Consider the following 25,522-nt stretch of genomic DNA (forward strand, 5'->3'; position numbering starts at 1 on the left):
ACCACTGACATGCCATTTTCCTCCTCTGAGGAATGTCAAATGGAGATAATAATATTGCCATTATCTGCCTTGCTATGTAAACCTTAAAGTACTAGACAATGTCAGTATTAGCAGATGTTGCTCACAGTGAATTTTGCTCACATTTTCTCTACACCTGGACTGTTCCTTCCCCCCTTTTACCTGCTAAATTCATACTCATCCTTAAAACCCAACCCCAATGCTACCTCCTCCAGGCAATCTTCCTATCTAAACTTAGGACCTTCCCCATTGTTTTTTTTTTGTTGTTGTTGTTTTGGTTTTTTGGGTTTTTTGGTGAGGCAATGGTGTTTAAGTGACTTGCCCAAGGTCACACAGCTAGTACGTGTCAAGTGATTGGTCTGAGGCCGGATTTGAACTCAGGTCCTCCTGACTTCAGGGCCAGTACTCTATCCACTGCACCACCTAGCCGCCCCCTTCCTCATTGTTCTACACATAGGAATTATGTGGGACCATAGATTTAGAGCTGGAAAGGACCTGAGAGTTCATCAAATCCAACCCCTTCCTTTTATGAATAAGAAAGTTGAAGCTATGGCACAGTGATGTTTAAAAAAAAAAAAACTTGCCCAACATCACCTAGCTAGGAAATCGCAGAGCTGGGATTTCAACCACCTGTCCTAAGATTCCAAATCCAGTACTTTTTCCACTGTACCATGCTAACTCTAATAAATGTGCAGACTTTGTGTCACACATGAAAGATGTGGCTATTTGATGGTCCTTCTTACTTCTCTAGTTCATTTCATCTACCCAGAAAAAATTTGGGAATTTCAGCATCTGATAACATGCCCCTCCTACCCACTGCAACCTCCCCATCAAGGGTAGAGTCACCAGTTTCCCCTTACAAGCACAGGCGGCTCATAAGGCTCAATATGTGGACAGGTTTATTTAGAGCTTATATCAGAGATCATATAAAATACCTAACAGGGAACTCAAACACCTCCTGTACGTCCTCAGTAGGACTCCAGCAGGGGGTTGTTTCTCCACATCAGTCTTCCCCTCTTTAGCTTCTCTAGCTGGTTGTATAGCACGTCCCTCCTCACCTGCAATTCTTTTCAGCTTCCAGCAGATGGCTCCAGTACTATTTACAACCTTTTGTCCCGTGAGCTAGCCTGACAGCAATCCACGCTTGCTGTAGTTCTCTTCAGCTACCAGTAGATGGTGGCTGTTCCCTTTCTTGGGGGACCAGCTTGTTTTCTGTCTCCCTCTGACTAAATTGTATCATAGCTCAAAAACTCAGTTCCAGGAGACTTTAGTCTCCCATGCAAGACATCTCCCAGGGACTCTGGGAGAAATCTTCCTGTGTATCTGACAAGAGGCTTCCTTCCTCCAATTCCATTTTGGCTTATGGTGACTTATCACAGTTGACATACTTTCCCTACCAGCACTCAGGCAGTGTACTTTCCCCTCCCACTCCCAGCATATTGCTAGAGGTTCAGATGACCACCTCTCTCTCAGAGACAAGCACCTGAGGGCACCAGGGGCAGCCCTGAGGTGGGTTATTCAAACTATGCAAGTCTGCTGCCCAAAATAAATAAGGAGGCATCCACATAGTTTCCCTGCCTACTGTGTATGGAGAAGGGAAAGATTTGCAGTCTCTGCTACAGATGTTTATAGAATATCTTGACTCTCTACCTCCAGTGAAATTTTGGGGTAATTGTGAGAATCAAATAATAATTGCCATATTTATTGAAAATTTTTTTTTTTGAAAAATGTGGTAAAATCTGTTTCATGGGTTGTCACTATCACTTAAGGGTCAAGCTACTGAAGAGGATTCTCTCCATATGTAGCTGGTTTGGTCCTCAAATAGCAGATACAGTCTATCTCTAGGCCCATACTCAAGTCTTTCTATCTTGTTAGAACTGCCAGGACCAACATTCCCCTGGCATCATTCCTGCGAATTCAAGGTCAGACTGAACAAGCACTGTCCCAGTAACCATGAAGGCCCAGAACAAATCCTATAGTGCCCTGGGATGCTCCTTGGAGTATCTACAGGGATATATGAGGAAGAGATTTGCACACCAGGGTGGGAATTCCTTTATCAATTTGAATTTACTAAAGCACAGTGGAAAGAATGCTGGTTCAGGAATCTGAGGACCTGAGTTCAAATCTTACCTTACAGGAAGCTATAAGGATGTCATTAGTACATGTGTCTGTGAATGGACAATGACCTGGATCTAGAATTGAGCTGGAGGAAGAAAACAGGTTGAATTGCATGAGGGAAACGGGACCAGGCCTTTAGGATCTCAGGTTGCTCCCTGCAATGACAATCCATCAGTATTCTCCTGGTGACACCATATGGCTGCGGTCCACAGAGCAGCATGATGCACAGAATCAAAAGTGCTTAGGAAGGAATTATGAATACCAAGTAGCCTTGGCCAGGCTTTACTCAGCCTACAGTTCCCTGATGGCTTAGGTTCAATATCAGAACAAAATAAGACACACATACGTCATTCAACAGATTAAAAAAAAGGAGATTGAGTTGGCCATAGTGGAGGAAGGATATTCAACAAGGCTAAGTACCAAGGGCACCAAGAGTGGATTTAGCCAAGTGAAGTTCTCCTGCATATGAGTTACCATGTCATGGTCAGTAAACTAGGCTGACATGCCTGTACTTGTTTTAATGATGAGCCAGAATGCAGGTCAACCACCCAAGCCTTTAGCCCCCTGAACCAATCCAATTTCCACGGTGACGTCAGTACCTTTGAAGGAAAAACCAGCCCAACCTGCATGGGGGGAAGGGAGTTAGAATGTTGCTCCTACCACTCAGAATAAAAAGGGCAGGGGAGGAGAAGACATCTACAAACACAATGGCCACCTGAGGCCAACAAAAAGTATGTTAAAAAAGAAGCCAGACTCTGAGTGATTGTAATGACCAGTATTGGTGCAGGAGAACCAATAATGAAAGAGAAGTGGAGGGCTACAAGTGCAGAATGCTGTGTACATTGCCAGATGTGATCACCTTGGGGTCTGGTATTGCTCACCTGTTTTTCCTTGTTACAAGGGAGGATTTAAACAATGGGGGCAGGAAGGAGACAGAAGGAGGGAGCTATATCCAGAAATGACTATGATGGAAAAGCAAACGCCATCAATAAAACTTGTTAAAAAGAATAACCTAACAAAAAGTGCAAAGAACATTTCAGAGATTCATTGCAGGTATAAACAGGAGGCAGTATATTCATTTAGTAAGTATTTGCATTGGCTCTTACATGCTGGGCGCTCCAATAGAATGATTTGCACTCAAATGGTTTGAGAGATACTGGAACGTGGGAAAGGGAGCACTAAAAAAGGTGAGATGGTCTGCACCAAGACAGGCTGATCCTCAGATAGGAGACACGGCCTGTCTCCCGGCCTGGCTGCCAATCTGGTAGGGTCCGGCATCGATCAAGCTGAGCTCACACAGGCCTCTGGCCATTCTGGAAAGCAACTTTGGAATCATGGCCTCAAAGTCACTGAACCATGGACTCTTTAATCCAGTGATACCCCAACAAGGCACCAACCTCCAAAGAGATCAAAGGCAGAAGAAAAGGGCCTGTCTGCCCAACAATCTTTACAGCAACTCCTTCTGTGGTAGCAAAGGACTGAGAACAAAGCAGGTACCCGCCCACCTGGGGATGGCAGTACAAATTGTGGTCAGTGAAAGGAGCAGAATATTATTACACCATAAGAAATGACAAACGTGAAGGGTTCAGAGAAGCTTGGGAAGAATTGTCTGCACGGATGCAGTGAAATTGGTGGAACCAGGTGGACAGTTTGCACATTTGCCACATCCACAAAGCTTATGTAGCTTATACAAGAGCTTATACAGTCTTAGTAGCTTGAACCTGCACTAAGACTTTTGGGACACCATTTGTACATACATGCATTTGTGTGTATATGCATATATGCACACACGTGAAATATACATGTACACATATACCTTTGCATGTGTACACGTGTGTGTGATATAAATGTACGTGCACCTATACACAAATGTATGTGATACATTTGTGCTACATACACATATAAATCTATGTGTGCCCACATAGATATTTGTGTATATACAAGTAGATATAGATGTAAGCCTATATACATATATATACAAATATACATATACTTACATATATGTATTTATCTAGATGGTAATGAATTGCTCTATTTTTGCCACCTGCCCCCCACCCTGGTTCTCTCTACAGCTTCTAAAATGCTTTCCTGATAGTGTTTAAAATAATTTCACCTCTCCCCAATCCTTCCTCCCAAGAAGAAGCCCTCCTACTTTGTTCTTTGTATTTTTGAGTGTTTGTTATAAAACTAAATTCATAATTTAAAAAAAAAATCTTTTCAAAGGCACCCAGAGTTCCCCCTGGATAATTGTACTCTTTCATGAAAGGATTAAGAAATATTGCTTAAAAAGAACAAACAAACACTAGTTTTACCGACTCTTCAGCATGTCTAATATCACTTTTTTTCTTCATATAAACTATGTTACTTTTGAAAACCTAAAGCTAAAGACCGCCATTGAGGACCCATGTGACCAGAGGAGGAGGCAGGCAGGTCTATGACACAAAATAAGGGGTTCACCCCCAGGGGGATGGCCCACAATCTGTCCTACTGTCTACAAAATATTTACAAACACCAAGGCAAATCTCTGACACATTAGGAGGCTGGTCTTTGGATGGCTCATGGCCAGATGGGAAGACTCAGGTAGAATCAGAAGGCAGAGATGGGTTATGATCCCACCAGATGAGAGGGCCCACAGAGACAAGGTCACGGACCCGCCAGATGTTTCTGAAGGTATAAAAGGCATAATTCTCATGATCGAGATGGGAAGAGCGAGGAGAGGTGAATCAGGATGTGAGGTGCCGTGCCCCATTCTGGACTAAACGAGCTGAAAGGTCATTCCAGGTCTAAATCTCATGATCTTTTTCTTGGCCCAAGTGATGGCTTCTCTACCTGTAATTCCTTCACTGAAAGCCTGCAAAGCCTCCCACCCTCCTCAGCCACTGCAAAGTGACAAAGGTGACGAATGTCCTTTCACCAGGCTTAGCCAGCCCTGCTTCTCCCAGGCGTCTCTCTTGGTAGCAGAGTGGCCTGGCCGGGTGCTCAGTGTGGGCTTTGGCAGCTGCCTGCCCTGGGGGGCGGGGAGAGAAGGCCCCCAGAACTCTAACAGGGGCTCCAGCTGTGCCCATCCTGCTCAGAGGCTGGCTCCCATGCTTGTTAGGAAGAATGTTTCGGATGGGGTTGCCCAGCCGGTCGGGGCAGGGCTGGGCAGGGCAGGGCAGTCAGTCAACAAGCATCTATTAAGAGCTTAGCACGTGGCGCTAGGGAAGGGCTGCTGGGAGAGCTTGCTTGGGGAGACAAGCTTTCCATTTCTGGAGCTCCAATCTATCCTGGAAAGGGTGTGGCAGCATGCTCGCCCATGGCGCCACTCACCAGCCTTTTAATTTTCCAGGCTACAATAGGTTTTCCCTTCCCAGGCCACCATGTCCCTTTTTGTGCTGTCCTTCCTAGAATGGGAGGACTGTCTCCATGACCCTTCTGTGTCACGAAAGGTTTCCATTCTCCCCCATCATATGAGTCTAGGAATTAGGGCTGCAAAGTGCCTCAAAGATCATCCAATCCTTCATATTACAGATGAGGACACTGAGGCTGGGAGGGGGGGATAGCTACTTGCCCAATCTCTTACAGAAAGTAGAGTTGGGACTTGAATCCAGGTGCTCTGATTTCAAATTCCACCATGCTCCGCTGCCTCCTCCCCACACTGAACAGCTTCAGACTTTTAACGAGAGTTCAGTTTGGTCTGATTCTATTTAGGGCAACACACAAGTCAAATCAAATCGATAAGCCTTTATTAGGTACTTGCTGTGTGCCATGCACTGGGGATACACAGAGAAAATCGAGGCAGGCTGGGGCATCTGAGAGAACTTCCTAGAAGAGGTGGTCCTTAAGAGGGGCTTTGAAGGATGAGGAGGAATTCAGCCCAGGGGCGAGAGAGAGGCAGAAGGGAATGGGGACTGAGTGTTGCAGAGATAGCATGAGGCATAGTGCCGGTTTGGGTAATAGGGCCAGGGAAGGGTGAATATGTCATGTAGTTTCGCTGGAACAGAGTGAGACCTTTGAGGATTATTAGTTCAGTTCAGATTCACCCCCTTTGGAAAAGCTGGGGATTCCAGGGGGCAGAATATGGAATGTCACATCCAGCCTGACCCATGTCCCAGAGCCCCCACATTCTAAGTCTATATTGGGTTCCATCTGGAAGGGCTTTCCCCTCAAACCTATCCCAGCTTCTTCGGCCCTCACCCAGTCTCCCAGGAGCCTCAGATTCTGGCCTAATTCTGGTTTTGGCTTCTCTGAAGGAACCGTCAGCTCCCGCCCATGCATCCATGCACCCAGCCACCAGCAGATTTCAGACACACTGCAAACAGAAACAGAGAACAGAGTGTGGTCGCTGGATTCTGCAGCCATGTTTGTCTCTATCAGATCCCCTTTCTCTACCTAGGCATAAAATCTATGGAGGCCCAAGTTCCATTGTATTTCACAGACATTAAATGCTCAATATAACCCTAATGAAGTTAGCTTCTTTGGCTCCAATATTGAAAAAAAAGTTTGATATTGGCGTCTGGTGCATATTTAATTTAATTACCCAAAGAAAATGATGGAATGTCAGCTGCTGAAATTTATAGCCAGCTGCCAAAGAGATCCCTTTGGCGGGATTTTATGCAAAAATGCCATCAGCGGTGTGGGGGAGCAAACTGTCTATTTATTCTGAAACAAGAAAATTAAATTGATGACCCCACTAATCAATCAGAACATGAAAAGCCAGAATGAACAGCTTCAAAATTCTCCAATGACTCCGATTTATAGGGCACCTTTCACCAAAGGTCCCAGAGCCTTCCTAACATCAATTAAGCCACTTAACTAGGTTGGGATTATCTCCTCCACCAGCTAAATGAGGGAGCAGAGGAGGCTCCAAGGGGAGGTGGGGGGAAGGGCAGCTTGCTTCATGCCACAAAGGAGTTCAACCTCCCTAGGCTTCAGTTTCCTTCTCTGTAAAATGAGGTCTTTTGACTAAATAATTTCTAATTTTTGCTCACAATGGGGCAAGATTAGGAAAGGAATCCATTCTTGATTTTGAGCTTTGGGTGAACAGACTTGTGTTTTTATTCATGTCAGCATGCAAGTAGCAATTCATTGGGTCAAGGCTGCATATGAAACGACTGGGGCCAGAATGCGATAGATGGACTAAGAAAATAGGGAGGGGTGATGAAGGGATGGCAGATCACAATAAGCAGAAAGACCAAGTTGAGTGTGAGAGCAGGGGAGAGAGAGAGGAGAGGAGGCTGAGGCCAGAGTGGTTTTCAATAGTCTAGTGCTTGAAAAAGGTACAAGGCCAGGAGAAAACCAGATTAAAGAGTGAATCTTTCAGTGTGTGGCTGAAGTGAAACGGAGGAGGTCATTGGAGCTGAAAAATTGGAGGAAGAGATCTCAGTCTTGATGATGGCAGGAGATGGGGTGGAGAGGAAGATGGTGAGCCAAGTGCTAAAGTCATAGAAAAAGCTGAGAGAATGACCTGGAGGCCAATAGACAACAGGAACCAGGGTGGGGAGATGTGGTACATGCAGATTAGGTGGACCTCAAAAGGAGAGAGGTCATGGAAGGACAATAATATAGGAAGGAAAGGTCTCAAAGCAACTGAGCCTTGTGAGTCAGTGAAGGGGTTGGCCACCAGTGGAGAGAGTTGGGTGGAATTTGCATCTTCAGAAGAGCTAAGGAAGGGGTGATGGTTGAAAAATTTGAGGATGTGGCATTTTGTGGACAAGAAAGAGGAGGTTTTGGAGGGCCCAGTGGAAGGGGTTAGATCATGAGGGAACTGGGTTAGGGTGGCCTGGAAAGAAGGAGGAGAGATTTAAGGGGTTACAGAGCTCAACAGGAGAGTGTGGTCCTGCTACGTGCACCTCAGGTAATAAGACAGGGTGAGCAGGACTGGGAAGGTAGGTTAACATGGCACCCTCACTTAGCAGCCCTTCACCAAGAGGATTTGCTGGGTTAATCGGCCCTAATTATTCAAGATGGAGTTTGTTTTGATGTGGACCTCCACACATACAGCTTCTCCTCCAGGGACATTTCTGTCCTTGACGGAGAGCCCAGCTTCCAGGCAGTGTGGACAAAGGCTTCCTTAGGACTCCCAGCCTCCACAGGATTTTTCCTCCAGATGTGCATCTGCCCCTCCCCGGTTCCCTCCCGCTGCTTCTCAGTCCAGTGAGGAGGCCTTCCTTCCACCCACAGCCCACAGGGATTAGCTGCATCTCTAACTGGAAACACATAAAAGCTTCCCAGCTAACATAGCCCTGACTGCCTCAGTTAACCATGTCCTTCCCCATCACATTTCACGCCCATTCTCCCAGCCCTCTAGTTTTTGGATACCTCCCGATTCTCTCTGCCTTGACACTGTGACATCCCATGGCACGTTCGGGTTTACAAAGCACATTTCTTACCAGGTTTGTAGGTAGCGCAGGCATTATCTCCAGCTCACAGATGAGGAAAGTTATCACTTACCCCAGAGTCCTAACGCAGGATTCAAATTCGCCTCCTTGCCTGTCCAGCTTCCCGCCCACTCTGTCCTCGGGCATTTGCACTCTCTGGCTTCTCACCTGCCTCCCTTGCGTCAGCCATCCCTGCTCACCCTGACCTTCGCTTTGGATGGACGCTCTGACACCCCCCTATCAACCTTGACTCCACAAATCTGCCTGTTCCCAATTTGTTTCTCCCACCAATAGCTCTTCACTTTGCAAGCTCAGACCACCCACTGCCTCCCATGCCCCAGGATAGAGGAGAACTTTGTTTAAGTTCAATTCAACAAGCATTTATTAGGCACTCACTGCAAGCAAGGCACTGTCCTATGCACTTGTAATACAAAGATAAAACTGTAACTGCCCTCAATGAGCTTGCAGTCTACTAAGGGATTACAACATTTATGCAAATACACAAAGAACAAAAAAATGGAGGCACTATATGGGGGTAGGGTGGGGACAGCAGGATCCCAGAGGGCTTCACAAAAGAGATGGACCTTGAAGGCAGAGGGCTTCAAGAGGTAGAGATGTAGAGGGAGAATGCTACAGGTAGGAGGGACGGCTGATAGATCTGCATGTGGTCAGGAGATGGAATTTTGTATTTGAAGAAAAGCTAGTACTTCCATTTGGCAGAAACATAGACTCTGAATGTTGCATGAAATCAGGCTGGAAAGGTAAGTCAAAGTGAGATTGTGGAGGGTCCCAAATAATGTTAACAATTAGCATTTATATAACACTTTAAGGTTCTGGCCCTCATAATCATCTTAGAAAGTAGGTGTTATCATCCCCAGCTTAGAGACGAGAAAACTGAGGCTGCGACAGATTAAGTGATTTAGCTAGTATCTGAGGCAGAATTTGAACTCGGGTCTTCCCGACTCCAAGCCTTGCTCTTCAGCTGCCCCCTTGATACCAGGTGGTTTGTGATTTATCCTGTAAGGAGGGGCCACTGAACGTTTCTGAACAGAAGCCGCATGGTTAGAACTTTGCCTGAGGCAAACTATTTTGGGTGCTATGTGCAATACATCAATCAGGCAAGGGAGAAACCCATTGGGGACATGAGATGGTGCCTAAGGAGATGAGTGAAGGGAGCTTACAGAGGGTCAGCAAAGCTTGACAACTGGCTGGACCAGGGTGGTTGGGAAGGGATCAGAATGACTCAGGGCTGCAGAGGCCACTGAATCCAAGCCCCACCATGTAACAGATGAGATAACTGAGGCAGACGGAGGTTCAGAGGGTCACCCAGCTGGCGTCCGAGGCAAGTCTTGAATTCAGCACTCTACTATCCACTGCACCACTTACCTGACTCATAACTTAAAAGTTAGGGGGGAAGATTCAGTGCGACCCTGATCACCGTACAGAGCTGAGAGACGTGTTTGCAGCATGGGGAAAGGCTCACCATGGACCTTCTCACTCAGAGGTGAGGGCTTCTGCTGATGAGGTGAAGGAAGCCTTAGAAGCTTTGCGGCGATCAGGGCAGGCCCAAATGAGATGACCTGAATTTTGTCCAGCCCTGGTCCTCGGTGGGTCAGGAGCACTATGGGATGGCATGACCAAAGGTTGAGTGAGGCTTGATTGGGTGTAAATGTGGTAGCGCTCCAGAACTGATGGAGGATGCATGCTGATGGAGGGCAGGTGTGACCAGGACAAAGGTGAAGGCCTAGGAGAACTGGGAGGGATGGAGGAATGAACGGGGTTAGAGGAAATGATGGGGAGACAGAGGGTGGGATGGGGGGCGTGGAGAGGAGCTCATACAGGACTGCCCCAGGAGGTGACTGTGGGGGAGCAGGGGGGCCAACCCATGCCATGTGGCTTGGCTGCCAACATAACCAGAACAAAGGCCTCATTTCTTATGAGCTTGCTCCCCATGGGAGTTACAAAATAGATCTTCAGAGGGAGGAAAAAGCCAGTGCGGTCTTCGAACAACTTTTTAAACATTTATGATGCACCAAAATACCCGCACACAGCAGAGCGCCCACTCTGGCTCCAGCTGCTCTGATGGTCCTAAGCTGACAAGATGCAAAACCGGCCAACTTGACTCGGTCCTTTCAGGGTTAACCTGGGTGAGCTGAACCACTGAGCTTCCTTGCTTTCTCCCTCAGGAGATGCCCATAGGGAGAGCCGTTCTCACAAAGGGATGCTGCGCAGCGTTGAGACAGCCTGCTTCTGCCACACCCGCTGACTCAGACCAGTCCTGGGCCTCAGCTCCCCCATCTGTAGATTGGGAATAATAAAACCCACACCATATGCTTCCTAAGGCCTGGAGGTCAAATTATATAATGTAGGTCAAGCATTTTGTGACAGAAAAGTGTTACCAAATGTGAGCCATTATTGTGCTACCTGCCCTGACACTTAACCGGCTAAGCATGGAGACCCCTCTGAGCCTCAGTTTCCTCATCTATAAAACCAGGATCATATAATCATCCGAGGTACCTCCGAGGGCAGCTGCGAGGGAAGCACCTGACACACTTATGTGCTGCCTCATCCCAGAGGTGACCCTGGTTTTAAAGCCTTGATGCCAGGGGAGCACAACTCTTGGCAGGCTCTCAAATAAGCCCGGTGATGGGCAGTCTGCCTGCTGTCCATGGATCAGAGAGATTCACCAGAGGGTCGGAGGCAGGGTGAAGAATTTCACCATCACTCATGAAAACTCCTGACTAAAGCTCAGAGAAGCCGCAATCTTTATCACTGGAGGGTACATGCACAGATGAGGAGCGTCATCCCGCAATGCTCCAGGGTGGATGGAGACAACCTCGGGGTCCTGAAGGCTATGTCTGAATACATGTGTATTTGTGCGTGTGTGTGCAAGCACTCTCGTGGGGGGAGAGAACACACAGCTCAAACCATTAAGCAAAGTCATAAATAACCTTCCCCGCCCATCTCCCCAAACTCTCAGATTTGATTTCTCAAAAGCACGAAATGTGTCTCAGTGCCAGGCTTAAGGTTGTCAGTACTTTATTATTGATTTTATTAGAGAATTAGAAAACATTCAAAAATGATGTCTGGAACCAAGAATTAACTTAAAAAGGGAAATGTGAATCTTCCCATAAAAGACATTCTGGCACTTATACAATTTTTAAAAAATTGTCTGAAATCAGCTGTCCAAGCTTTCCATGGCATCTGCAATGGGGACGAGTTCTGTGACTTTGGGTAACCGCCTGTCTCAAACCATGACCCGTGGCAGCTTCATCATTTCTTCTTCAGTATCTCGATCATCTCAGGAACTACCTGCAAGTGAAAACCAAACAGGAAACTCAGACACTGAAGGAATGATGCGGCCCGGCTTCACAGCCCAGGGAACCGTGCTGCCCTCACCCTGCCCAGCAAGGGAGGACACAGGCAGCAACGTGGGACTCTAAGTGCTCTGCTAGACAAAGAAACTGGATGAGAAATGGTTTGCAAAAAGAATTTCTTTTCTAGGCTGTGTCCACTGAGAGACCACACAAGATACGTGTGCGTTCATGCTACCTGGAAGCCCCTACCTCCTGCTCACACTACCCAGGCATCAACGCAGAGCCTTTCCCGATCCTCCTAGGCAGCACTGAGCAACCCGCTCTCCTCCAGCGCTTAGAAGTGTTATTAAACACATGCTGCATGCAAAGCCCTCACTCACAGAGCTCACAGTCTAGGACAGATCACTACATTACAAACGATGCCAAAGGGAGCAGAGCACGAGGCCTAGCGCCACCCTAAGAGGGGGGCAAAGGGAAGGCTTTGGGCAGGAGGTGCCCTCTGAGCAGGGCATGAAGGGAGAAGGAAGGCTGGTGAGAAGACAGGAAAGCCCGGGGCACCCTGTCTGGCTGAGGCCTTGAGCAGGGAGAGGGAAAGCCCAGGAGATAAGGGCTGGAAAGGTATCACTACATGGCACGTACATCCGTCATCTCACTGGAGCCTCAGCACCCCCTGGAAGTAGTGCCGGCATTCAGAGCCGAGTTAACAGAGGCCACACTGGGCTAGAATGTAGCGGGGCCAGGTGGCCGAGGTACAGAGACAAAAAAGAGGCACCAGGAAGGGCCTGCAGAGATGGGCTCACTTTCTACCGGGCTCCTCTGGCTATCCCAAACTGCCAGCGGATTAACCACTAGCCTTCAAGGCAAAAGACATGCACGGAGATCACCAGGCTATCCTGGCTGCCCATCCAGCCATGGATCCCCTGGGGGCAAGGGACTTCTTCCGCTCTCCTGACACAGAGGAGAGGGCTATGCAGAAACACTCGTTCCAGTGACCAGTCTGTGCATGTGGGGACGGAGTAAGAAATCAGCTGCAACCGTAAACATCTTAAAAGGCTCCAACAATCCCAACTGCCTCCACCCTCCGAAGGGTGCCGGGGCGGGCATCACCTCCTGAGACAGCTCCTTGGATGCCTCAGGCCTCCCCTGGACACCCTGAAGTAGTAAACTGGAAAGAAAGCATTCAATTCCAGGGCGTTTTCTACAGTGTAAACTCCCGGAGCTGACATCAGGAGACTCAGAAATGCGATCACAATAACCCACTGGACACCAGGACTTCTAAGAGCCTTCTGTAACTCTGGGAACAAATGTAGTTCCAAACTATCCGGTGACCTCAGCCAGCATTTTGATTTCACTGCTAGTTTCTCTTACTCTGCTTTGGGCGGAGCCAAGAGGGCCCCCAGAGCCAGAGTCCAGTCCTCAGGAAGCTGCAGCCCAGGGGGGACATGTCCCGTCTGAAGTCGCACAATCCAGTGAGTGGCAGAGCCTGGCCTTGAAGTCAGACCTTCCAACTGCCAAGTCCCAAGCTCACTCCACCAGGCCGCCAGAGACCAGCGGGCATCAATGGGATTGTTCCAACCGCTGCATCCTGTTCATGTACCAAGCCCTGGTGTGCTGCGGAGCCCTGCCGCCTGCAGCCCGAGAGGCCTGTCTGGGGGCTCGGCAGGAGCGCTGGCACTAGAGCCCGTGGGCCAGTGGGTCAACAGCGGATGCCTGCGATGTGGAATATGCCTGAAAACTGAGCCTGGTGGCTCCGGGAAACTATCAGTTACCTTGTCTTTCCCAGGGCTGTGGGCTGCCCCAGCTCACAAAGATCCCGGCTGAACTCACCACCGAGGAAGATGCTTCTCAATTATTTAAGAGAGCTACATTTCCATTTGGTGGAAATAATGCGTTCGTACAAAATTTATTAAGGAAATTGTCGACATGTTGTTGGTTCCGAATGTCGCTTTGTCTCCAGCTCACTGAAAGGCCCACATTTGTGCCGGGGCCGGCAGGCGCTCACTCGGGGATTGCACTAAGTGCTGGCACACTTTCTCTGCCCGCTCCTTGGTGCACAGACCATGAGCTCATTCATACCAACCACACAAGCTACATGCCGATCGATCTGTAGGTTGCAATGCCCAAGGCTGGCACAACTTCATGATAAGCATGATGGAGCCTCCTCTTCTATAAAAATCTTTTTTTTTTTTTTTGTGCAGAAACTATTTTTTTTTCTCTGCCTGTCTTTGCTGAAGTGGTAAAACATTCACAGGAGTTGTTCTCTCCTTGATGGACATTATTAGAATTATACTAAGGGGAGCTATAGAGTGGCTGATTTGGGGAAAAGAAGATGGTGACATTTACATTCACAATGAAAAAAAGCATTTTTAAAAAACAAAGAAAAATGATGCCTCTCTGAGCACTAAGGGCTTCTCTGCTCATCCGAAAGGTGCTGATGGATGGGTCCCTTTGCCTCCTTCAGCCTGTTTCCGTAGCTGAAAACTGGAATACTACGTGTCACCCTCTCTGGCTGGGTTAGTGTGAGGAAAGCACCTTGGAAACGCTGCTGTGCTCGGATGATTTATTGATATTGTTGTCATTTAAACGATCTTTGTAGATATGATGGGGAGGTGATCATGACAACCAACGAGGATAGTCAACGAGTCTTTGATGAAGGGCCAGCTCTGTGCCATGGGGGGGCAGAGGGGTAAAAAGCCCACAAACCTAGCAATATGTAAGCTGCTGACGGGAATCCCATGCACTCGGCACATTTTTACTGAGCCCTGAGGACAGATTCAGTCCTAGCCCACCAGACATTAGACTGATGGGGTCTCCGAGCTCTGAAGCCTTGGTTCCCCATCTACAAAATAAGAGAGCTGGACAATGAAGTTCCAAACCATATGATCCTTTAAAAAAAGTATCAGACGTGGCAGCTCCTGTCCTCAAGAGTTCACTAGAGCAGGTAGGGCCCAAGGGGTTCTTTTAAATGGAACCAGGCCAGTGTTGTTGTGGAAAGCTGCTCGAAAGCTCAGAAGCGTCTAGCGTTAGTCAGGCCGGAGGTGGGGTGAGGGTGAGAATTCCGGTCTGGCCCTTCCCTGAAAGGCCGTCTGGAAGATGACGTCCATCGGCAGGGATGCCGAGCACGTGCAAAGGGATGAGGTGGAAAGAGTCCCTCACGATGCTCCTGTACTTTTATCACAGTAATAAGCGTTCACTAGGAAAGGAATGATGATTTCCCAGGGGGAACTCCCACTGGTGGAGTGGAGGAACTGTCTCCTCCGGGGTAGCTCACAACCAGTAATCAATGACTCAGCAGACAAGAGGCCCAAAGAAGTGACTTATTTACGAGTCATCCATTTAGTTTCTGTCAGAGAACATCTGAACCCAGGTCTCACTAGCTCTTAGGACCAGCACGCTATCCACTGTACTACCCTGTCTCCTGACTTCCAGCATGTGAAAGACTATCATATGGAAGAGGGACTGGGCTTGTTCTGCTTTGCCCCAGAAGACAGAGGTGGAAGTGGGAGAGGGGCTTGAAGAAAACTTCCTGAAAGGCAGAGTTATGCCCTTGTAGACCGGGCTGCCCGTCCTGGAGGCCTCTGAGCCAAAGCCGGATGCCCCTCTGTCAGGGCAGGTGAGGATGGGAACCATATGGTCTGAGGTAAGCAGGACTTGTTTCATCCCTCCTACGTAATGACAGATCTACTGGGCACCCCTCAATCTTGTCTTGTCCAGGCTAGACATGCCAATCGCCTGCCCTCACATCTTGATTTCCAGGTCTGTCTAGAGACCAGAAATTTGCAGAAACAGAGGGTGAGCAAAGGAAAGAGGGGGAGAATTCTTCCTCCATTTATGATAGACCCTGCCATCTGAACCAGGCCAGCAGAAACAACTGGATGCCAGCTGCCCAGAGGAATGCCCTGCCCTGGAGTAACCTCCTGAAGCCCCATGTGGCTCATATGTGAGACGGTAAATACACAAGGGCCACCCGAGTGAGGTCTGGAGCAGCCAGCAAGGCATTTCTCAGAGTCCTCCCATGCCTGGAAACAGGAGCTAATTCCATTCAGGAAAAGGTCTCTTTGCTACCAGGTGGTGGTTTCTAACTCAGGCCCTTCAATGGGCCCTCATCTGGCCAATCCTTTCCTAAAAAGTGGCCCCCTTTTTCCCTTTTGTTCTGATTCTTCTTTCACAATATAACTAATTTGGAAATATGTTTAATGTGATTGTACATGTATAACCTATATCAGATTGCTTGCCACCTCGGAGAGTGACGAGGGAAGGAGAAAAATTTGGAACTTAAAATCTTACAAAGTGAATGCTGAAAACTATCTTAAGATGTAACTGGAAAAATAAAATACTATTAAGTGGAAAAACAAAAACAAAAAACAACAGAAAAAGTGGCCCCCACAGTACTTCCACAGGGGTTTGGTGGGGGGGGAAGCATTAGTACCAAGGTAGAGCATAACAGAATGGCCTTTCCCTCTCCTCAGATGGCTCAGGATGGAGTTAGCCTGTCTAGCTTTTGCCCTCAGACTGCACTTGGCCTAATTTACACTACTGAATAGCCTGGGTTCAAATAGGCTGCATATATTAGAAGGCTTCATAGAGAAGTATTCATGCTGGGCCCTGGAGGATGGACAGGATTCAGAAAGAGAAGGTAGGAGAGCTGAAAAAGACCTTAGAGATCATTTAGTCCTACTCCCTAATTCTACTGAGGAGAAACTGAGTCCTGAAGAGGGGAAGGGTCTCCCCAAGGTCATACAGCAAATCGGGGGCAGAAATTTGGGTCATGGGATATAAGAATTGGAAAATGCCTTAGAGACAATCTGGTCTAACCATCTCAGTTTTCCAGATGAAGACAATGAAGCCCAGAGAAGGCAAGGGCCCTGTACCAAGGCCCAGAGGGAGAGCCCATGGTGGGATCTGCATCCGGGGTTTCTCACTCTCAGCCCCCCTGGACACATGAGGAAGCTGCAGCTCAGAGAGGGGAGGAGGGGTCATGAGCTTGCAAGGGAAGAGCCAGGAATGGCTCTCAGCTCCTTGGCTTCTCACCACTGCTAAAGCAGAATCCAAATACAGGAAATGGTGCAAACATCACACCCTAGGTAGACAAGAAATGTGCTTTCAGGGCTGGTCTCCCAATAGCCAGCTGCTGACACTCTAGCCTTCCTCAAGTTACCTGTCTTTACTTATTTGAGGCAACCTGTTTCCCCTCCAGGAGGAGGGAGGCTCCTAGAGGGTAAAGACTTTCATTTTGTCTTTGTATCTCAGCACCTGGCACAATGCCAGAGCTGCCTAACAGCAGGTTGAACTGAATTAAATACACACAGATAAAGCAGGCCCTCAAAGACCACTACAGGACAGCGTCTATCCCAGTCGTCTTGCCGGCCCTCACCCTGCCAGCCCACATAATTTAACAGAGCATAATGCAGCAACAAACGTTTAATTTAATTTCATTTTTCAATGAATGAATCAAACTGTCTCCTAATCTTCTACTCCCACAACTCCACTTTACCAAAAAAAAAAAGTCAGCCTTGTAAATAAGTATGAAAAAACTCACAGGGTCCAGCATTTTTTCAACAGCCTTCCTTTCCCACTGAGACATGACCAGAAGCCAAAGGAATGAGAGCAACATTTTTCTCAACTCACAGAGCAAAACCAACCAGCTCTGGGCCAATACGCAGACATCCCAAGGCTGAACAAAGTGAACTGCATATTTTTTGGCAAGATTTAGTCTTATGCTAAATATGGCTGCCCTGGATGATTTCCTAGGAAAATGTTACAGTGTTTTTAATGACCCCAAAGCTTCTCCCTGAAACAAAGGCCCAGCTTTTTAACCATCTTCTTCCATCGGCACTGAAGGCCGAATCACGGAAGGCAGCCATCCAGTCTGGCCGCAACAGGTGGAAGCAGGGCAGAGGTGGCATCCTTGGAGGTGGGCTGGCCAAGTGGCACAAGAGTCAGGCAATGCAGAGGCCATGAAACCACATGAGACTGAAGAACTGGAATGAAGCAATGTGTAAACATCTCAAAAGGGGGCAGTCACCAGTCCAATGGGTGGTCCCTTTGTGGAAAATGGATGGAAAGGGGGCTGCAGAGAATGAAAAGCCATTCACCCTGCCCAGAGGCCTGCATCCTCTGAACCATATTCCAGGAAGGATGCTGTTCAACTAGAGTGGGTCTGGAGGAAGGCCACCAAGATGGAGAATGAGGTCACTGTGTGACCCCAAAAAGGCTACTTCCCTTCTGGGGCTTTGGTTTTTTCCGTACAATGATCTCTGAAGCACTCAGCTTCACACCACACATTGGCCTGATGACGGGTAATACTATACCATACCTAAGAGCTAACCACTCATGAAGCAGTGGTCTCAAAATACAGGAATGGTGTAAGGGAAAGTTGAGGAGACTGGAGCTCTGCCCTAACTGGTGGGTGGCTCAGGATGGTTCTGCTCTTTCTGGTCCCCCTACCTGACATGGTCTGAATCAGATGACCTCCATGGCCTTATCTAGCTGCAATATTCTATAATCTTCTTGCAGGAATTTAGTAAATTAGATTAAGTATCTGCACACTACCCCAATGCTTAACTTAGAGTCCTTCTTCCAGGGAAAAATGAGAACATTCCAGAAAAAGCAATTCAGTTTCTCCTGAAAACTTCCATGAGGTCCTGATGGCCTCAAAGTTCTGACCATGGATATGACCCTCTTCACATGAAAGCTGACTCACCTTAAATAAATCTGCAACGATTCCCAAGTCTGCCACTTGGAAAATTGGGGCCTCTGGATCCTTGTTAATAGCCACAATCGTCTGTAAAACAAGAGAAGAACAAGCCCAGATTTACCTCTCTATCTCAGTGAGGGCTGGGGAGAAGCAGAATAGGGGAAGTGCTCATGCCCTCTCATCCTGTGTGACTCTCGTTATCGCATTCCTGTAGAAACTTCAGGATCTTTATGTGAAAGGCAACGTGGAGTGGTGGAGAGAGGCAGGAAGAGAGGAGGTTCAAATCTCATCTCCCACATTTCACAACTTGACCGTGGACAGGTCTCTCCAGCTCTCGCAGAATCACTGAGCTCTAGTACACACCTCCCAGAGTTTTTATGAAATAGGATCCACCATTACTATTGTCTGTGGGATTCTAGCAGCTTGATGAAAGAACATGGGCGCAGTGTGCACTAGCTGGATCAGTACCAGGAAGGAGAGGAGGCAGCAGCGTCTACTTCACCAACCACCCCAACCTAGGGCTTCTTCCCACCTCAGGGTCACCCTGCAGCACTTGGGGTCTCTGATTCCCGCCCGTCCTCGACATAATCGGGACACGTCCCCTTCCAAGCATGTCTGTTCTTGGTGATGCCTTCTTTGCCCCCTTTTCTGTACAAGTCATCACTAGAGACACCCTCGTTTCCATTACGTTCTCTATTTTAGTTGCCTTTTCAGTTGTTTTCTCTTTTCACAATTATTTCATCCTTAAAATACCAAATAACTAAGACACCTGAGGACTCATTAATAGTAATATAATTTTTAAAGAATAAAACTATTATTCTTCATCCCTCCACAACCGCCTCTATTCACAACTCTCATGATAAACAACAGCTTTATCTGAAATAGAGCACACAACTTGAAGGTCTGGTTTGCTATACTTTACAAAGCCAAATAGACTAAATGTCCTGGGCAGGACACATCCCATTCAGTCAGTTTCTGCCAAACACATCATACCATGTATCGGTTGTTATCGAACAGCATCTGCCATGAGTGGACACAGACTATCTTTACAAGAACAATAAAACGTAAATGCTGCCTTTGTAGCAAGACTCAAGGTGAGCCAAGAGACCCAGCCTGCGTGCTGTGCCGGGTCTACAAAGAGGCACAAGGCCAGAAGACTCCAGCACGGTGGGAGGGTCCTCTAGGGGGGATTTCCTGAACGGCCTGACGGCGGCCACAGCTTGACAGAATGAGGGGGCCTAGTCAGCCACACTGGTGACATCACAGAGCCACATACTAGTTCTACTACAAAAAAGAATGTTCTCTGTTAAATGATATACAATAACGAGGAAAGACTCCTCTTCCTCTCTTCAAAGACGCATATTTTAACTGCACAAATTCAAACAGAAGATGAATTGAGGACAAGAGACAAACTTCCCAAGGTGACGGATCCTTTTTTGTTTTCCCTTTTGCAATTCCAGGATTAAAATCTGGGTCATAACCATACACGGAAGAAGAGTTTAGAGTCTGAGGGGGCAGCACATTCTGATTAGGCAAATGGGAAGAACCTGATGCCCACCAAGTGGTTGCAGTAGGGCCGCCGAGCCCCACGATGGCACCCATGGCATGCTGGGAGAATCAGGGTCTTGGGGGTGGCTACTCTATGAAAAGGCAGAGAAAATAACCCAAGAGAACAGCAATGTGCCCACACTGTGGGGACCACTGAGCCATCAATGTAAAGAGTATAAACAAACCAGAAGCCACATCACAAAAACAGAACTGCCCTGACCATCCCATCACGCAGGAGAGAGAGGAGGGCCACTGCGCCTCCCCTTCTGCTGACCACTCACAGGAACAGGTCTGATTGGCCACTCTGCCCCGGATGCACCACCTCAGAAACACTTCCCAGAATCTCTGAGCCTTATTAGTGCCTCCCTCCTTTCCAAGCTCATTCTCTTTCTTCTCCTCTCAGATCTGGTCATCACAGGCCCTGTAGCTGGATTCTAAGTTTTCACAGAAAAGACCAGAAGCCAGTTGGAGCCAAGCACTCTAGCATGCCATTTTTAGCAAAAGAGTCGTGTGAAGTTATCCAGTCCAGCCTGCACCAGACCCCCAGAGGAGCCCACTCTACACCATGTCAAGGTCTCACTTGTGGACAGTTCTCATGATTAGGCCCACATGTCTACCTCTCTGCAATTTCCACCGAGGGGAAGTCACGTACCTGACAGTCCTTCAAGGGCTTAAGAGGAAGGCAGCTTGGCCCAGAATGTTCACCTGGAGTCAGAGGAGACCTCGATTAAAATCCCATCCAACATAACTCCTTGTTTTCTGACAGTGGTCAAACTCAAACTTCAGCAGGCCTCAGTATTTGTATCAGTAAAATAGAAATAGCACCAGTATTTACCTCAGGGAAGCCTGAGAGGTGATGGTAAGAGGCAGAGTGAGGGGAGAGAAAGGAAAAGGAAACTCATAATGGAGAAGGGGAGAGGGGCTGCTACAGAGGTGGGAGTGGGGAGGGGAAGGGTACCGAGTGACTGGGAAGGGGATCTAACAAAGGAGGGCGGAGGGTCCAAGGGCTGGGCTGGCTCACTACAGGGAAGGACAGGCAGCAGATCAGAACCCACTTTTGATTAAGACTGGAATGAAGGAGGAGAGGGGGCCTAGTGCGGCAGTGAAACCTGCAGGAAGAAGCTGAAAGGCACGTCCTAGAGAAGGGCCCGGAGGGGCATCAAGGAGCCTCCCTCCGCCATAGCCTGGCCTAGGATGCAGGCTGCGCCCGAGTTGAGATGGAAGGAGCATGCGCCCCAAACAACTAGGATGATGCCACTCAGCCACCCAGGACTTATTTTCTCTCCCCAGACTTGGTTCCTCAGGTAGGAAACCTGGAGGGCATCTTCCTCTCATCCCCCCACTGCACCAATTCCATCTCTAGTTACAGCCTCTGGCTGGGTCTCCTTGTCTCCTCTCTCTCCATTCCAGGCTACCCTCACCTCCCCACCAAAGGCCAGAGCAGATCCTGTCACTGCCCTCACTAAGAGACTTCAATGACTCCCTATCACCTTAAGGACCAAGAGAAGGCCCTCTGTGGAGCCTGGCTCCAACTTCCCTTTCCGCCTCCCTCTCCTGCCCTTGGTGATGCAGCCAACCCGACCTAGAGGGCCTGCCTTGCTCAGCTCTGCCTGCAGAAGCCCTCTTAAGCAGCACCCCCCGTAAAGCTTTCTCCCACCCCCAGCCACCTCGTCTTCATGCATTGAGCCTTTTTCGTTCTGTCCACATGTGCTTGCCACTGGCCTTCCTAGATCAGCAGGGAATTGTTTCATTCTTTGGATCTGTATTCCCAGTGCCATGCACAATCTCTGGTACACAGCAGATGCTTCATAAATGTTTGGTGACTGACTGATGAACGAAGACAAAGGCAGACATCGTCTTGACAGGAAGAGGCCTGGAATCCAAGGCTCCTGTCCTTGGCAAGATCCTGGAGGGGAGAGGCCTGGGGTGGGAGCTTTGGACCCTGAGGAGCTCTGATCCAGCACCCCCAGCCCCTCCTCAGGCCTTGGTCAATAGGGATGGAGGTGCGCTGTCCAAGCCATCGAGATGGAGGACAGTGTGACCTCACCCCTCGGGGCACCTTGAACCTGAAGTCCATTAAAATGTCTCGAACTTTCCAACTCCTGCTTGAATTGAAGTTAAGGCCACCAGTGGCCCTCAATCCCCCTGGCTTCTCAGTGGATGGACCGTGCCATTCCCCCTTCCTCGCCAGGCAGGTCTGTTGGAATCCTCACGCTCTTATCCCTCCCGATGTGTTAGTTACAAATCAGTAAGTCAGTCATCTCTTCTACCTGCTGGCAGCTCTGGGTTCGATGGGTCAATGGAGAAAATGAGCTATATTTCACTGAGAGGATGAAAATGATTCAATGTGAGGGGGCACAAATTAAGACTAATTTGAATCAGCTGCCACAGCACCGATGGCAGGAGTACCAACAGGAGTGGAGGCGCAGTGGGAAAGAGTGCTGGGCCTGGAATCAGGAAGACTCAAGCTCAGACACTCACTAGCTGTGTGGCCCTGGGCAAGCCCTCCGCCTGCCTCAGTTTCCTCAGCTATATAATGGATATGACAACAGCACCTACCTCCCAGGGTTGTCGCGAGGATCAAATGAGATAAAAATGTGTAAAGTGCTCAGCACAGCACCAAGCACACAGCAAGCCCTCTATAAATAAACTTTCTGCACAATAACACTGTGAGGTAGGTATTTAAGTACTCCTTTCCCTCCTACAGATGTGGAGACTGAGCACCAAGAGGCGATCTGCCCAGAGCCATCCAGCTGTCCTGCTCAGTCCCTGTGGGCACCCATGCTGACTCACCACAGAGCCTCTCGGAGCTAAGTCCTGGACCAGGCTTCCCTCGCATATGGTGACCTTGACGCTACTCTGGTCCCAAGTCTTTGATGCGGCAACGCTTCTACTGTCAACATCATCCCTGAAGGTGGGCAGGGACTAGCACCAGGATCTGCCACGTAGGAGAAGGCTCTGGACACACCCAAATAGGTCTTGAAAATAATATTTCACATTTTCCCCAGTCACACATTCCCTCTCGGCATCCCTGTTTTCGTGGCTCAGTCCAGAAACCTGCCTGACGGGTCCTTGCGCTGATCTGTTGAGTGGTTTAAACAGGGGCCTAGATGCACTTCCACTAGGCAGACATTAAACCTTTTAAAGTTTGATGACATTTTCTATCAAGCTCCCATGGGAGCAGATAAATGCACAAGTGTCAGGCATCACTGACTCTATGAAAGACTAAGTTCATAATTCAAATTACACCTTATTATGCATGAACTAACGTGTCATATTCTGAAATATATGGCATCCCTGCACTCAACAGCCATCCACTCCCTCCACTAGCCCAAATGCGATCTAATCAGCAAATTGAAAGCAAGTTTTTTCTTTCCAGTCATTTCTGGAGTTTACCTAAGGATTAGGTGTCACTTGACAATCAGTGTGACCATGGCCTACAGTTTGCTGCTCAAAATGGGCCTTTGCAGGAGGGTCTAAGGGAGGGAGAAGGAAGGGTCTGACTTGGGAGTCAGAAAGACCTTTTACTAGCCACACAACACAACCCTTAAAACCACCGAGTCACACCATCTTTATCTTAAAATGAGAATAATAATACCTCCCAAGACTACCTCACATCCCAGGGCTGTTATAAAGCTTACAGAATTTACAGAGAGTGTCATGCAAATTTTAAAGAGCTGTGTACAAGCCAACCACCATCATCAAAAGGATGTGTTCACTCCCTTTAAGCCCCCTGAAGGCAGGAGCTCCTCTCTGCCCAACCCAGGGATCAGCAAGGAGTTGGCATTTAATCCATGCCATCAGAATGGACTCAAACCCCCGTCCATCATGCAGAAGGCATAAAGTAGGGTCCTAAAGTCATAGAATTCAGGGCTGCAGCTTCATTTTACACTGTCATGGTCACATGGTAAGCTGACAGCCAATGAGGCCAGGGTTCTTCCTACTGCTCCATGATGCATTTCAAGGCAACGAGCCTCAGACATTAACTACTTAAGCAAGCAACAGAGAAATACATCAATAAGGACCCAATTAACAGCAGCGGGGACACCCCACGACTTACCTTGCTGTCCTTCATTCCTGCTAAATGTTGGATGGCTCCAGATATCCCCACAGCGATATACAGTTCCTGTAACCAAAATGGTGACATCATTAATAGACACTGACACAAAGGAACATTTTCAAAAGCCCAGACCTCACTATTGCCATCACTTTGTGTAATACATCAAAAGATGCACATTACTGCCACAGTAGGCAGTCAGTTCATATGGATTTATTAGGCACCTACTATGTGTCAGAAACCATACTAAGTGCTGGGAATACAAAAAGAGGCCAAAAAATTTTTTTAAAAAAACTAGTTTCTGCCCTCAAAGAGTTTACAATCTAATGAGAGAAACAACATGAAAACAAGTATGTACAAACAAGCTATTTACAGGAAATAATTAAGAGAGGGAAGGCATTCAGATTCAAAAGGATTGCAGAAGGCTTTCTTGTAGGCGGGATTTTAGTAGGGAGTTAAAGGAAGCCAGGAAAGTCAGCAGGTGGAGGCGAGAAGGGAGAACATTCCAGGCATGGAAGACAGCCAGAGAGAATGGCCAGAGCCAAAAGATGGAATGTCTTATTTGTGGAATAGCCAGGAGGCTGCTGTCCCTAGACTGAAAAGTATGTGTTGAGAAGTATGGTGTAAGAAGACTGAAAAGGCAGGAGGGGGCCAGGATATGAAGGGCTCTGAATGCCAAACAGAGCATTTTGCATTTGTGCCTGGAGGCAACAGTGAGCCACTGGAGTTTATTGAGTGGGGAGGGTGTCAACATGACCAGGTCTGCACTTCAGGAAAATCCCTTTGGTGGCTGAATGGAAGATGGACTGGAGTGGGGAGACCCGAGGCAGGCAGATGCCCCCACCCCCAGCAGTTATTATAGTAGTCCAGGTGTGAGGTAATGAGGCTCTGCTCCACATGGCATCTTCCATGTCTCAATAACTAGTTTCCAGAAAATGTTGTGAACCAAGTAAGCCTGTCATCTGTCCTCAAAGCTTTCTCACACCAACAGCACTGCTGTTCACCTGGCTTGAGTCCCCTGTGAACCAGGAGAAGGCACTGGAAGATTTCAGTGGAGTTAGAGTTACCACAGCCAGATGTTAAAATCATGTGTTACAACACGTTGCTTGGACAGAAAAGGACGGATGGGATAAGCACTACTTATATCAATGCCTTCTTCCCTCTGAGCCTTTTTCCCCAGGTGTCCTGGCTCAAGGACCCATGGCCTATGCATCTGGGCTCCTCACCAAGACAAACAGCGGACAGTGTGGCATCAGGAAGAACTGTCCTCAAAGCCCAGGAAGACCTGGGTCCAAATCTAGGCTCTGATGAACACCAGCTATGTGACTGTGCCAATCACCAAAACTCCCAATGCCCTAGGCAACTTTCCAAGACTAAAAGTGGCAGAGAAAGTGCCAACCTCCACTGG

General features: G+C 48.1%; 1 protein-coding gene across 1 annotated transcript in view; it reads right to left on the bottom strand.

The window, feature by feature from the left end:
• Positions 1-11,512: 11,512 nt before the first annotated feature.
• Positions 11,513-25,522, bottom strand: part of ETFA (electron transfer flavoprotein subunit alpha) — an 85,787-nt gene continuing 71,777 nt past the window's right edge. Inside the window, exons 10-12 of the mRNA XM_027840686.1 lie at positions 24,118-24,183; positions 18,516-18,596; positions 11,513-11,807 (exon numbers count right to left, since the gene is read on the bottom strand). Coding sequence (XP_027696487.1) covers positions 11,769-11,807; positions 18,516-18,596; positions 24,118-24,183 — 186 coding nt within the window. The 3' untranslated portion in view covers positions 11,513-11,768. The remainder of the gene's footprint in view (positions 11,808-18,515; positions 18,597-24,117; positions 24,184-25,522) is intronic.

This window comes from Vombatus ursinus, unplaced genomic scaffold (genome assembly GCF_900497805.2).
Source record: "Vombatus ursinus unplaced genomic scaffold, bare-nosed wombat genome assembly UNPS02014847.1, whole genome shotgun sequence".
NCBI classification, from domain to species: Eukaryota; Metazoa; Chordata; class Mammalia; order Diprotodontia; family Vombatidae; genus Vombatus; species Vombatus ursinus.